The 15,169-nt window shown below is 36.3% G+C and overlaps 2 protein-coding genes and 1 pseudogene across 3 annotated transcripts; all 3 read left to right on the forward strand.

The window, feature by feature from the left end:
• On the forward strand, positions 1 to 671 carry LOC147479649 (uncharacterized). The gene is made up of 2 exons (XM_086578463.1): positions 1 to 480; positions 582 to 671. Exons 1-2 carry the CDS (start codon positions 1 to 3, stop codon positions 669 to 671), a joined length of 570 nt encoding a protein of 189 aa, XP_086434589.1.
• Positions 672 to 685: 14 nt separating this feature from the next.
• Positions 686 to 1,273, forward strand: LOC147479650 (uncharacterized). Its single transcript, XM_086578464.1, has one exon. The coding sequence runs from the start codon at positions 686 to 688 to the stop codon at positions 1,271 to 1,273; it is 588 nt and encodes a 195-aa protein (XP_086434590.1).
• A 2,994-nt stretch (positions 1,274 to 4,267) lies between these two features.
• On the forward strand, positions 4,268 to 5,489 carry LOC147479651 (putative carboxylesterase 6 pseudogene; annotated as a pseudogene). Its single transcript, XR_015206408.1, has one exon. The product of XR_015206408.1 is annotated as a putative carboxylesterase 6 pseudogene (transcript).
• Positions 5,490 to 15,169: the final 9,680 nt, after the last annotated feature.

Here is a 15,169-nt window from a genome sequence, read left to right on the forward strand (position 1 = left end):
ATGGATGACTACGAAATAGCTGTAGTCTTTTGTGTAATTGCTGCATATTTTGTAATGTCATGTATGCTTGAGAACATGCCTATTGATAGGGCGCCACGTAGAAATCGGGACTACGAGAGACATCTAGCTCTAGAGAGGTTGTATTCAGAAGATGATAATAATTGTCATAAAATGCTCCAGTTAAATAGAGTATGTTTTAATACCTTATGTGAACGACTTCAAGAAAGAGGTTTGACTGCTAGTAGGTGGGTTTCTGTGAAAGAACAAGTGGCAATGTTTCTTTACATTTTAGGCCACGATACACGTATGGGGTCTACTGCTTGGACTATGATAAGGTCACAAGAAACTATCCACCGACATTTTCATAGAGTTTTGCAATCTGTATTGAGGCTTGGTAGGGAATACATAAGACAGGCACGTCAAACAAACTCCCCAGCAATAGGAAGTAATATGAAGTCTTGGGCCATGAGATATTTTAAGGTAAACTGAGTAAAATACTTACTCTTAAACCTAGCTAGCATTTGTCTTAAAGGTATAAAGTTAGTCGTAATTATATATTTTTTTATTTCCTCGTTTTATAGGATTGTGTTGGTGCAATTGATGGTACTTTCATATCGGCAATGGTACCTATAGCAGACCAACCACGGTATCGCAACCGGAAGGGGAATTAGCGCATAACGTTCTAATGGCTTGTACATTTGATATAAAAATATCATATGTACTGACCGGATGGGAGGGTTCTGCTCATGATAGTCGAATATTGAGAGCTGCTCTAAACCATCCAAGGGAGAGCTTGTTTGTTCCACCTGGTAAATATTACTTAGCTAATGCCGGTTACCCACTTGCTCCAGGCTTCTTAGTTCTGTACCGGGCAACAAGGTATGATTTATCTGAAATTGGAGAAATGGTGGCACGGAATGAGAAAGAGTTATTTAACTTTAGACATTCTTCACTGCGTAATGTAGTCGAACGCACTTTTGGACTTCTGAAAAAACGGTTCGCTTATTTGAGGATAACTCCTTTTTACAATGTGGATATACAAGTTGATTTAATCATAGCTTGTTGTATACTACATAATTTCATACGAGAAGTTGATCATGTCGATGTTGGTGGATGGCCGGATGAACCGGATGTGGAGGAACCTAGAGATATGGGCAGCCAAGCTCAGGATTATAGTGCACTGAGGCCAACTAATGAGTGGAAGTTGTTCAGGACCAACCTTACTGAGAGCATGTGGAATGAGCGTCATATGTTTCAAACACAAAGAGAGTGATCGACCACTTTTATGTTTTTTAGTTATTTATATGTTGTATTTGTTTTTGGGTGGTAAGAATATGTACTTGCATATGACATTTGTGCAAAGTGTGAATTGCAAATGCTATAGTTTGATTATATGTTGTTGATTAAAACGATGAAATCTAAATTTTATGGATCTTTTCAATTCCTATGTACTATATTTTTTAATAATTTATATTGTGGAAATAGATATGTGTTATGATCATATAATAATTTTAATAAGGATGGCAACACAAGCGACACCTCAAACACTACAAGCACCAGTACGCGATCAAAAAAATAGACTAGTTTGGACTCAATCTATGGATGATGTCATGTTAGAAGTTGTCTTAGAACATCTTGCGAAGGGTTTAAGGGGAATCGGTGGATGGAAGAAAGAAATCACATTCTTCGTTGTCACTGAGGCAATGAGAGATCAGTTGTGTTTTGCTATCGATATTGAACACGTTGAAAACTGAATCAAGACAAAAAGGGCTGCGGTTAAATCATTCAAAGATTTGAGATCTTTTTCTCATAGTGGTTTTGGTTGGAATCCGGATACAATGATGATAGAAAGTGATGCTTCAGTATGGGCAGATCCAATTAAGGTAATAATGTTTGTGCGAACAAGTTTTGTTAGTTATTGTAGTATAGTGAGTACTTTAATTATTTGATTCTTTGATAACATAGTTATTAATGCCCAAGCTAAGATTTTATGTTCCTTTAATTTTGTGACAAATAATATAGTGCGTAAGCAGTTTTTGTTGGTTTAATTTCTGGTCTTGGTTCAGAAGATTCTGGAAAAATCGTGCTTGAGAATTTGGTCGGGGCTTGAATAAGATTTTTAGATCTGCGAGTCTGCTTTCCAATACAATTGGATTCATCTTGTTTCGATATTTGCACAGTAAGTTACGACTGTTTTAGTACATAATGGTCAGCCTAGATTTTTCTGACTAAGTTTTGTGTTTGGTGGCATTCTGTGCATTTTCTGTTGGGAACCTCCTTTCATGGCCTGAAAATTGGTTGTTGACAATTTAGTTTAGTTTCATACCCAATTTACCTTGTACTAATCCGAGTTATACAAATAAATTTATGACAATTTTAATGCAGATAGGTCAACCAGGATTTGTCTGACGAAGTTCTGTGTTTGGTGGCGTTCTGTATATTTTGTGTTGGGAACCTCCTTTCATGGCTTGAAAGTTAGTTGTAGACAATTTAGTGTAGTTTCATACCCAATTTACCTTGTACTAATCCGAGTTATACAAATAAAGTTATGACAGTTTTAGTGCAGATTGGTTCAATATTTTTTTATTGAAATCCAACAAATATTTTTTTATGTCGCAGGCAAACCCGGAAAGGAAGACCTATAAAGGTAAGCAAATACCTAGGTTGTTGGAGTGGGTTGAAGTGCTTGGAGACAATATTGCTTGTGGTAACATACAAAAAACTGGTCTTACGGTGGATAAGGACGCTACAGTGGCAAGTGAGATGGACATGTCATCACAGGTTCAGTATTCAAATACTTTGCTTAGGGAAGGAATGCATATCCATGTGGATAGCTTCCCACCAACTAGTAATGAGGGTGGAGGCTCCCACACTGCCACTTTCCAACCATCAAGTTAGTCTGCCCGTCCAAGCAAATTACCTCAGAAAAAGCGCAAGAGCATGGAAGGTAGAGGCAATGATGTTATAGAAGGCATGAGGCTTGTTATGCAGAATGTGGCAAATTTTTTGCGTGAAGGAGTGAAATTGAGCGTGAGAAGACTGAAATTGAGTGTGAGAGGATTGCAGTTAAGGCTAATAAGAACAATGCTCTAGCCCTCACTTGGGACCAAATTTGTTTAGCCATTGATGAAATTGATGTGTTGGATGAAGAACAAAAGATTGCAGCTATGGAGTTGTTTTCACAAGATGGTGCTGAAAACCTAAAAATGTTTTTTCTCAAGATGAGTACCAACAAACGTGCTAGTTGGTTATTGAAGAAGCTTGGCGATAATTGAGTGGATGGGTTCTCAAGTCTTTTGTGGTTGTTTTAGATACACTTTGGATATGCTTTCATGTGTTATTTTTCTTTTTATGATGGAGTGTTAAAGTCTTTTGTAGTATTTCAGATCCATTAACTATTTTGGATGTTTTCAAGATTATTATAGTATTTTATTATTGTTTTAGTGAATGCAACAATAGTTTATGTGTTTGAGGGAGTTTTCTATTATTATTGTTAGACATAATATTATATATAAGTTTGCAGGTGTCATACAAGTGTTTATATTCTTAAAACAGGGTAGTTTTTGTCTTTTTTTTTTGTTCTATATGCTCAATTCATTTTAATTTACAAGTTTCATGTATATATCTGCAAAATGAAAAAGGTCATGCCATTTGTTTTTTATGTTTTTTTTTCCAAGAGCAATGAATTTTGGAGAAAAATGACAAGTAATATGGATGAATTATTTATGTTTTTAGCTTTTTTTTTTCCTTTCCACAGCTTTTGCATAACAAACAGGATTATTTCTTTCTTCAGCTTTACTTTCCTTTCTACAGTTTACCAAACAGACACATATTTGAACTCTTTCCATTCCATTCCTTTCTGCAGTTGACCACTTTCTTTATTTCATTTCCTTTCTATTAGTAAAATTTTACAAACACACCCTAATTGACTCCATTTGGCATATTAATCGTGTGTTTGACAAATGAATGTAAGTGGGAGTTAGTTAGACATGCAATTTCAATTTTGGTAGACCCTACTAACACGAAAAAACACACGATGTTAAAATCATCTTCAATTTTTTCTTGGTAAAGTAGAATCATCTTCAATTGGTTAACGAAGTTGAGAAATGCGGAATTATCCCCACCCCACCCCACCCCACCCCCAAGGGATGACATCTGGAAGATTAACTGTCGCCCAGTTGTCCACAAAGAAATGTAGAATTCTTCCATTTTCCATATGCCTTTGATTCTTTTCTTTCCTCTATATAACACTTAATATGATAATAATATTTGTACCACCAAAGTCCAACCCAAGAAAAAGAGTACTATTATTGACTTACTGTTTTTGTACATTTTATGAGAAGAAGATTGGCTGCAATTTCCATGAATCACACATTAGGCCTTCAAAAGGGCAATGACCAGTACAACCATGGTGCTGTGGATGAAGAGATTGAAGGTCTCATTAGAGTGTACAAAGATGGCCATGTCCAACGCCCCACCATCGTTCCAAATGTTACGTGCAAGGTGCCTTTCGAAATGAACATGGCTTGTAATGATGTGATTATTGATAGTTTTACTAGTGTTTGGGCCAGAATTTATGTGCCAAAATCCCGAGGGCAGCTACCATTGCTTCTTTATTTTCATGGTGGTGGATTTTGTGTTGGTTCAGCTTCTTGGAGCTGTTATCATGAATTCCTGGCAAAGCTAGCTTCAATAACCGGTTGTGTGATTGTGTCGATGAATTATCGCCTAGCATCAGAGAATCGTCTCCCTGCTGCCTATGACGATGGTTTTAAAGCTCTAATGTGGGTGAAACAACAAGCTCTTAACATAGGTGCAACTTCTCAAGTGTGGTGGTGCAGTAGGTGCAACTTCTCAAGTGTATTCTTAGCAGGTGATAGTGCCGGTGCAAATCTAGCTCATAACATAGCAGCACGAGTTGGTTGTTCGTCCAACATTTTAAACCCATTGTTTCTCAAGGGGAGTATCTTAATACAGCCTTTTTTTGGTGGAGAAGAACGTACGTATTCTGAGAGGTACATGGTGCAACCACCTAATTCAGCACTAAGTGTCACAACTTCAGATGTTTATTGGCGATTATCACTTCCAATAGGCGCAAACCGCGATCATCCATGCTGTAATCCACTAGCCAAGGGTGCAACAAGGTTTGAGGACATGAAGCTTCCACGTACAATGGTGTGTATATCAGAGATGGATATATTGAAAGACAGAAACTTGGAGTTTTGCAACGCCTTAAGTAGATCAGGCAACAAGGTGGAACATCACATGTACATGGGCGTGGGGCATGCCTTTCAAATTCTACATAACTCAAAACAATCTCAACCTAAAACTATTGAAATGATGTCTCATATCAAGGCCTTCATCAATAAATAACCCTTTTTTCTATTGTGTCGATGTAATAGAAAATGGAAAAATCCATGTATACAGGTATATTACTTGTACTAATTGTACTTAACAAGAAGTAATTAATAATAGTTATTTCACTTTCATATTTTCTCTTGCACGTATGTTGTGTTTTTATTGATACCCAATTTTCATCTTGGTATCCATTGATATTAGATATTGACCCATGACGTACCCATGATACTTTGCCCCATCGGAATCTACCCACCAAAAGTTAGACAATATCTTTACCCAAAAACAAAAAAAAAAGTTAAACAATTTGACCATTGACTGCCATTTTCTTATACCAAATCTCCAGCATGGCGGCATGGGTTTTGGGAGTCTAATTATGGGCTTTTGTAGTGCCGTAGTACCTATAAAAATTTTATAATTCTTCTTTTTACTTTTGGAAACCTATACTATTATAAAATAATACAAAAAATCTTTTTAGACTCCCTTGGTAACTCCATAGTGACTCCCTATCTTAGGCACTAGGGTGGGAATTTGGCCCTAACGACTTTAACCCGGCCCTGACCGACCCGACCCTAATCCCTATAAAGCCCTCACAGAGTTTAGGGCAGGGCAAGGCCGACCCTAATGCCTTCTAGGGTAGGGCTAGGGCTAAAATTCTAAAACATAGGCCCGACCCTAATTCACCCCTCATTAGCCCGGCCCTAACCAAGCCCTAGTTATAGTTTCACACTTTCACTATAAATACACATACCATAATTGTCCAACTCTTTGTTAAATATTTTCAATTAAAATAATATTGTCAATTGTAATTTATCACTTACACCCAAGGGTACTTCCAATAACTTGTCTTATATAACAAAAATTTGTCAACTTACTTAGCGGCCAATAAGAAAATGAAAGCACTAGCCTAATAAAAAATAAGACTTTATTCCTTTGATCATCAAATCAAAGTCTAGAACTTATTATTCTCAATTTCTTCTCCCACTTACTTCTTATAAATTATATTTTAATTTATTCACATCTAAGCCAAGTCTAGAACTAAAGGTTTCCTTCCACACCATTAAAGCAAAATACAGAGCAGACATTTGTAATATAGAAACCAAAAAGCAAGCTTTGTCAGAAAAATGGCATTTGTAATCTCAAACCTTTCTTCATCACTTGTTCAAAAGCCAATATTTCATTTCTACATACAAAGTTTGAATCACTTTTAAATTATAAGAAAGGTAATATTATATTCGTTTAAATCTATTATGGAAACAGTTTATGATATTGGAAACAATTTAACAACTTCCCTGACCCTTAACCAAAGTTATTTTATTTCTTCTTTATATCTATTATATTACTTCTTCCTTTAAAATGATAATATAATTATTTGTCTATGTACTTTTCAATGTTAAATGTAATTTTAGTGAGGTTTGAGTACAAGGAAGAACAAATTCCGAACTCTCGATGTACTTCAGTTCATTAGATTGTGGATGTGCATTTTAAATTGTTGGACTTATTCAAGATTATTACTAGATTGGTGGGACTTTGAGTTTGTAGATCTTTTTATATTTTTGTAATATAAATGAGTTTTAAAACTGATGTAGTAAAAAGAAGAAAATATACAGACCCGGGCCTAAAGCTTTTAAAGATGGCTTAGGATATGGTTAGGGCTTGAGATTTAGACTTATGACCTGACCCGACCATATGCTGACTTTAGGGTCGGGCTGACCCGGCCTTAATATCTAAAGGGCTTTAAATGTTTAGGGCACATTGCTCACCCCTACGTGGCACCCAAATTATATTTCTATTTCTAAAAATAAAAAACAAAAATAAAAACAAATAAATAAGTAAATAAGGGTGGTCTTGGACACACCCATAAAACCACTCTCATACCCCATAACTAACTAAATTTTTTGTCATACCCCACTAACCGTCTCAATCCAATAATATCTCCCAAATTTATTTGGGGTATTTCCAAAAAAAAAAAAAAAAAAAAAAAAAATAATAATAATAATAATAATAATAATAATAATAATAATAATAATAATAATAATAATAATAATAATAATAATAATAATAATAATAATAATAATAATAATAATAATAATAATTTAAAAAAAAAAAAACAACAACAACAACAACAACAACAACAACAATAATAACAACATGGTCTTGTAATCTTGCACTTCAGAATTCAAAATCATTAGTTGTTGATTGAGACTTAGGTTGGACAAAAACGTGGGTATTTGTACTTGTCTATTGTAGTAATCCAAAGTATAATGATTTTATGTGTTCTCTCATTTGTCAAAATTTGATTTTTTTTTTTCTTCAATTTTAATTTGATTTATTTTGTTTTTTCATCCTCATTACTTTGGTATAGTTGATTCATGCTCATGTTTATTGGTGAGAAAAATGTTAGCAGAGACTTAGAGTGGGAGGTAAATTATTGGAGAAGAATTCAAGAACATTTTTTTTTTTAAAGAAATAAGAATAAGTAAATAACTTGTTTTGTCTTAGGTACGCCTAATAAAAAAGGGCAATTTAGGAACTTAAATATGTCTAAAATAATTTTATTTATTTATTTTAAAGTTGGGGTATGAGAGCGTTTTTATGAGTGTGTCCAAAATCACCCTTAAATAACTAAACCCAAAATAGTAAAAAATAAATAACAAAAACTTACCTATGTTGCACGTTTAAAAAAAAAAAAAAAAAAAAACAACAACAACAACAACAACATTTCACTCCCTATCTCTTTCTTTGCCAAAACCAACACAAAAAAAAAAATCAAACACACCATACCCCTCTTGAATAATATAATTTCTAAAGAAAATTTCCATGGAAAGTAAAAGGTTCTCCACTTCTCCCTCTTCTCTAGCGTTTGAATTGTCTTTCCACTTAGAATTCCCTCTATGCATTATCATATTGACCTAGCTTCTAGTTGAGCTAGCAAGCAATTTAGAAACGCAACTTCCTTTTATTTGCAAAGGATATTTTAGTTTTCCCAACAAATAGACGCTAAAAACTCGGAAAACAACACTGCTAATTAAAGCTACAATACTGACATACACTTAAACTGACATTGTAAACTTGTAAAGCACCGTGCCTATTTTTTCAAATTTCGGGCGGAGATAACTATATATCGCAGCAGTTTAATTTGGACTATGCTTTGGACCATCCTTAATCCCTACTTTCATTTCTTCTTGATAATTGATAAATTTATGGGGGAATTAGCGATACCCCCACATTTGAAGATCTCTTTTGCGATACCCCACATTTGAAGATCTCTTGTCATACCCCCACATTTTCAACTTATGTCAATCAACAGTTAGTTGACCGAGTCAAACCGTTAGAAAAAAAAACTAAAAAAAAATGACCTAATTAAATAGTGGAGGTTACCAAAATACCACTCTACTAAAAGAAAATCAAACAAACAAAAAAAAGGAAAAAAGAGTGATTGTGAGTTTACTGTTATTGAGAAATCGACCTAATTAAACAGTGGATGGGTATTTTGGTAACCTTTTTGAGTCATGTTACTGCCAGACCCCATATTGTGTTGGGCAGACCCCAAGTGGGGCCAAATTGGGCCGGGGTCTGCCTATTGTGTTGGGCACAACTTGACTCCATACACCCCCGAACCAAAATACCCATAAACCATGTAACCGGCAAATACTAGTTCCATAAAAAACCAGCTTTGTCTCCATAAAAAACAGCCCTTTGTGTCCATCAATATCGCTGGATCGATTTTTGCTCTCGATTAGATTTGTGCTCTAGATCAGATTTGTAAGTTTTCATTCTATTGTTCTTGATCTTTAATGTTGTTTTCGTTACAATTTTGCTACATTAGTTAGTAGATCTATAATCGATTCATTTGTTACATTTGTTAAAGGTTTGTTAAAATATGCTTGTCTATTTTAATTGATTAACGAGTAACTGACTGGGTATGATTCAATTATTTGTTAACTTTCTTTAGTTAGGGTCTTTATTTATTTATTTATTTTATGTCTTTGCTGGTTTCAATCAATATGTTTGTGATGATAAACAATAACATTTGTTTTGTTTCTTGTAAGGTGTAAATACTCCTCCTAGTTACTTTTATAAGGAGACATAACTGTGTTGTCATTAAGATTTTCTTAATTGTGGTTTCACTTCTCTATGTTTTTAGCATCTAGATATTTAACTGTATAATTAAAAGGTTAACATGACATTTGATATTGATTTCTAATAATAACTTGTCCAAGACGTATTTTACTTGCTTCTTTGGATCAGTTTTGGTAGGGCCGGGTAGAGCAATATTAGGATTAAGTTTAGAAATTTGATTTGTTTCACTGACTTAGGGTCTTAGGGATACCCATTTTGTTGAATTTTTATTTATACTCATAATCATTAGTTGAATTTGGTTACTTAGTTACTTGATTGATACCCAGAGTCTGTTTCTTTTTGAGTTTGCTTATATTTAGTTTCGTACCTATCACCCATATTGTTCATTTCTATGCTTGTACTCTGCATTAGTTGTGGATTCACCCCTTTTTAGTTCCTTCTAATATTGCAAATATTGCGTTGCGATGTTGTGATCTCAATCCCTAAACTAAGTAAGCTTAGGATTGAAGGGCTCTACTACAATACTGAAAAAGTATTGTCTTGGCTTTGAGAGCATCCATTCCTTCCCGAACCTGTACATTCTACCTCCTTAATAGGAAAGTCTTTGATTAAAATAGACAAGCATATTTGTTACAAATTGCTACATTTGTTAGAGTGACCCAACAATAGGAAATAGACAAGCATATTTGAGGAGGATATTGTGAAACTGTTGGTTCACATAAACAAACAGGATGGATTTACTTGGATTTACTTATACGGGAATTGCTTCTACTATTATGCACTTCTTATGTGTTTGTGTTTGAAATCTTGGCAAACTTATTCTTCTGTGTTTGTGTTAGTTATATTTTGTAGCAATGCCTCGAACAAAGAATGTGAATAATGTAGCAAAAAATGTTTTCACGGGTGCTAAGAAGTTGTTAGGTGGGGGGGAGTAGTAGTTCGGGTCGTGGTGACCCGCCTGAGAAAAAGATAGGAAGGGGAACAACCACCTCGGCATCAGTCTGTAGAGGGGATCGGAAAGCAGATGATCCCAGTAATGTAGTTGTAAGTGGTGTAGAGTTAGGAAATCAAAAGAGAAGAAAGGGGGCAGTTCCGAGTGATGTAGATGTAGATGTAGATTTAGATTTAGATGTAGATGTAGATGTAGATGTAGATGTAGATGACGTAAATATGGATCGTGGGAAGAGTGTAGTTGTAAGTCATAGTGATGGTGAAGAAGAAGATAGTGAAGAAGATGATGAAGAGGGTGTTGATGATGCAGAAGAGGAGGAGGAGGACGCGGAGGAGGAGGAGGAGAATGACAAGGAAGTCCCTGTACCTGTACCTCCAGTGAATATTGTGAGAAAGTCCAACAATGACTTGGAGTTCCAAAGAGGTGTTTATGGAGGTGGCCCTCGTGTGCCACATCTGTTGTATGACTATACGGTGCACGTGGCTTACGATGTTTGGGAGGGGCAGGTAATATTATCATATAGTGTCTATTAGTATTTAAATTTTTTATTACGAAACCTTGTGCATACATTAATACTGAGTTTTTGTTGTTTTAGGCAGAGCGAGGGGTGTTGAAGTGCCATGGGCACCTAAACAAGTTGGTACAATGGGATATCGTCGGAGAGTGTTAAGACTGTTCTAATTTTCACGTGGAGCTTCAAAGGACCGGCTTATGAGCTCTGGTCTTAGGTGTATACAGGCATCAAGATCCTGTGTTGGTTTCTGCGTTTGTGGAGAGGTGGCATCCAGAGACCAACACGTTTCATATGCTGTGGGCGAGATGACAATCACGTTAGACGATGTTTCCCAAATTTTAGGAGTTCCGATCAGAGGCAAAGCAGTGATTGGGGACACTGATTTGACCCTGGAACAAACAAAAAGACTCCTCTACAAAGGTCTTGGCATACCCATGGACAAGATAGATGCGGAGATGAAAGCCAATAAGTTCACTTCCAAAGTTAGGATGGATTTCTTGATGAAGCAGTTTGCTGGGAAGGTAACGGATGAAGATTTACGTGATGGAAATGGGGTTGTTGTGAAAAAAGCGTCAACCCAAAAAGAGTTGCAGTTTGCTGTGAGAGCTTATATGTTATTTTTCTTTAGATGTACCGCCATCACCGACATCGCCCTGGAACCTAGCCCCCGTTTGTTATCCGAGAGACCGCCTTTGAAATTTCATCGAGATCGAGACTACGCTGGGGTGCAGCCTTCACCGGCTTACTTGTAGGGTCTTGGGACGGGACTGCCACAAGTGCCAAGGTGAAGGGTGTTTCAGGCTATTTCACTCTCCTACAGGTATTAGTTTTTTGTTTTTCTTTTCAATGTCAATTTTATCTATCTATTACAATGTTAACTGGGTGTCTATATTAATCTAGGCATGGATTTATGAGTACTTCCCGGTGTTCAGGCCATTCCCAAACTTAGACTATCACTTAGCATATCGCTGCGTGCTCATAGGTACTCGCCATTTTCTCTTTTATACTAGCACAACAACTGCATTGAAGCATACCCGAGCAGTGATTGATAATATGACTTGTACCGATGTAAGCATTTTTGTTTGTAAATAGTTTTATTTATTAATTGATATTATTAGTATGTGGTTAATGATTAATTTCCTCGATCATATGCTATTTGACAGGTTGAATGGTATCCCTATGCTGAAGTCCGAGCTACACGCCCGGTGGATGAAATAGCATTTTTCGAGGGATTCACATGCTTTCTTGATGATGTCGAGCAATACAATGTTTTGAGGGTTGTGCGTCAGTTGGGTCATATGCAGTTTGTACCCTCAGATCCCCCAAGACCAAAAACCTCGACGCAAACTACTTCCGGACGCGGGTACGATGTGAAATTTAATATTACGTCTTCTTACTGGAGTAAATGGCAGAATCACTTGATACAACTTGAACATCGAGGACCCATTGTGTCTTATCTATGGGAGTGTGTGAGTAGATACATGAGTTGGTACGAAAACAATAGTCATATTCGAATGATAAACCGTGATCATCCTAATCACTACTCCCTACAGAGTCTTCCATATCATAATCTGGTGAGTTAATACCTTACAACGTTAGTTTTTGTTATTTTTTTTGTTTTGTTATTTTTTTTTGTTTTGGTATTTTATAAATGTATATACTAATATAGTTTTTCGTTTTAATTTTGACAGCACCCCATCGTCGATGAAATTTGTCGCTTGCTCGATCGAGGCCTGCAATTGGGTGGGATTGCGATTCCAGATGATGCACGGAACGAGTTCATGGAGGCATACAATTTGACCCTGTGCAAGTTCATTGGCGGACGATATCGTGAAGAAGCATAGGAGAAAAAGCAGCCTATTCTTGAGCATTGATCTCAACTCTTGGAGTTCTAGTAGTATAGGGCTGTTTAGGTTGCTTTTGTTATAAAGAGTGACGTTGTGATATATGTACCCAACTTTATGAATACTTGATTTTGTGGTATGTTATTTCAAAATATTATTTGATGTTATGTGATTCTCTGTTTTTTATGTGTTTGGTTTTGAATTTGGAAGTGTTAGAATTGTTGGAATATGTAAGTTGAATTTGGAAGTGTTAGAATTGTTGGAATATGGAAGTTAAGAAAAAAAGAAATCGAGGTTCGCCAAATTTCAGTCCCAAACGACTTGGCCACACCCAAACGGTGTGGCCAAGTCGTTTGGTACTTAGTCCAAACGGTGTGCCCACACTGGTCAAGAGGCAAAAAAACAGAACTTTGTGTTTTTCAAAGTTCAAATCCCAAACGACATATCCACACTATTTGGGGTTCCCAAACAGTGTGGCCAAGTCGTTTGGGACTTAGTCCAAACGGTGTGGCGATGTCGTTTGGAATTAGAACTTTGAAAAACCCAAAGTTCTGTTTTTCTAACCTCTTGACCGGTGTGGGCACACCGTTTGGACTAAGTCCCAAACGACTTGGCCGCACTGTTTGAGATTTAGTCCAAATGGTGTGGTCACACCGGTCAAGAGGCCAAAAAACATAACTTTATGGTTTTCCCAAGTTCAAATCCCAAACGACTTGGCCACACCGTTTGAGACTTAATCCAAACGGTGTGGCCACACCGGTCAAGAGGCCAAAAAACAAAACTTTATGTTTTTTCCAAGTTCAAATCCCAAACGATATGGCCACGCCGTGTGGACTAAGTCCCAAACGATGTGGCTACACCGGTAAAGAGGCCAAAAAACAGAACTTTATGTTTTTTCCAAGTTCAAATCCCAAACGATATAGCAACACTATTTGGGACTTAGTTCAAACGGTGTAGCCATATCGTTGGGGACTTACTCCAAAAGGTGTGACCACACCAGTAAGTTTTTTTTTCTAAGTCCAAATCCCAAACGACATAGCCACATCATTTTGGACTTTGTCTAGACGGTGTGACCAGACCGTTTGGTGTGCAAAACAAACGACCTAACCGGGTCGTTTAAGCCTAGCGTGTTCGAATTGTCTCTTTCAGCCCTATATAAGTACACATGCATAATTACATTTAATTTAGATTTACCTTATTCTTATTAAATGCATCATCATCCATTCCTCTATTTTTTTCACTTGGAACTTGTTCTACATTTTCTTTGGAACTTGTTTTACATTTTCTTCTTGAATGGATGATGCATTACATTTTCTTCTTCATCTTCAAGTTCTAAAATGGGGTTGGGCTCTTCTATTAGTGTTTAGTGTTAGTGTTAGGATATAGTTTTCTTTAGGGTTTAAGGGTTTAAGGTTTTTTATGGTGGAAGAGAAGAGAAGAGCTAAAAATGTTGCAACAAGTCAAATTCACGTTGGTTTGTGAGGTACCCAACACAAAACAACTTTTGGGGCCAATGACACATTTGTAATAATTGTTTTTGTTTTTGGGGTCTATGCAACACAATATGGGGTTCGGCAGTAACGAATACCTTTTTTTTTTAACAAACAAAAAAAGGGAAAAAGAGTGGCCGGGAGTTTGTTGCTATTGAAAAATTGACCCTAATTAAATAGTAGAAAGGTATTTTGGTAACCTCCACTATTTAATTAGTTCTATTTTTTTTTTGAGATCTTCAAATGTGGGGTATCGCTAATTCCCCTAAATTTATTGATTGTTGAGAGTGGATTACAATTTACAAGTAACTTGTGGTGATAGAGAATTTCAGCATAAGGGAGTCCGGAGTCACAATATTATACAGTAAGGTATGCATACATGATACATCCAACACAAAGAGCACGAAATGCTACCGAGATGAAACGAAACCCAAGCAAGGACAATGTTGAGCATTACAATCTTAACAAAGATGCCCGATTTGCCATGATACTCCAATCTATATCCTCTATTCCGAGTTTGTTCTCCAATCAATACCACATAGTTCACAATCTTACTTTCGCCTACAAACTAGTACTTTGACAAATCCCACACGCCTATTCTTTGTGATCGACAGAATGGGAAGTCCTTGTAAGTTGTAACTTGTTGGACAGAGGATGAGAACAACTTAATCTCATCTGCTTTTGAAAGAGTTGACTGAGTATCACAAGTGGATTAAAGTATCGCTAATAGCTCATATATACCCATGGGTGTCAAAGACTCAAATGGATTGCAAAGCCTTGCAAAGTTGCTCAAGTACATTGTGTACTAGTACGACCGCCCAGGTTTCATATCATTTACAGCATCTGATGAGAACAATATCTTCCCATTGCAGTTTAAAGCTAGATACGATAAGGTTAATATCGATAAGAATGCGTAGCTTTTTCTTCAATA

Source organism: Coptis chinensis, chromosome 8 (genome assembly GCF_015680905.1).
Source record: "Coptis chinensis isolate HL-2020 chromosome 8, ASM1568090v1, whole genome shotgun sequence".
Classification (NCBI taxonomy): domain Eukaryota; kingdom Viridiplantae; phylum Streptophyta; class Magnoliopsida; order Ranunculales; family Ranunculaceae; genus Coptis; species Coptis chinensis.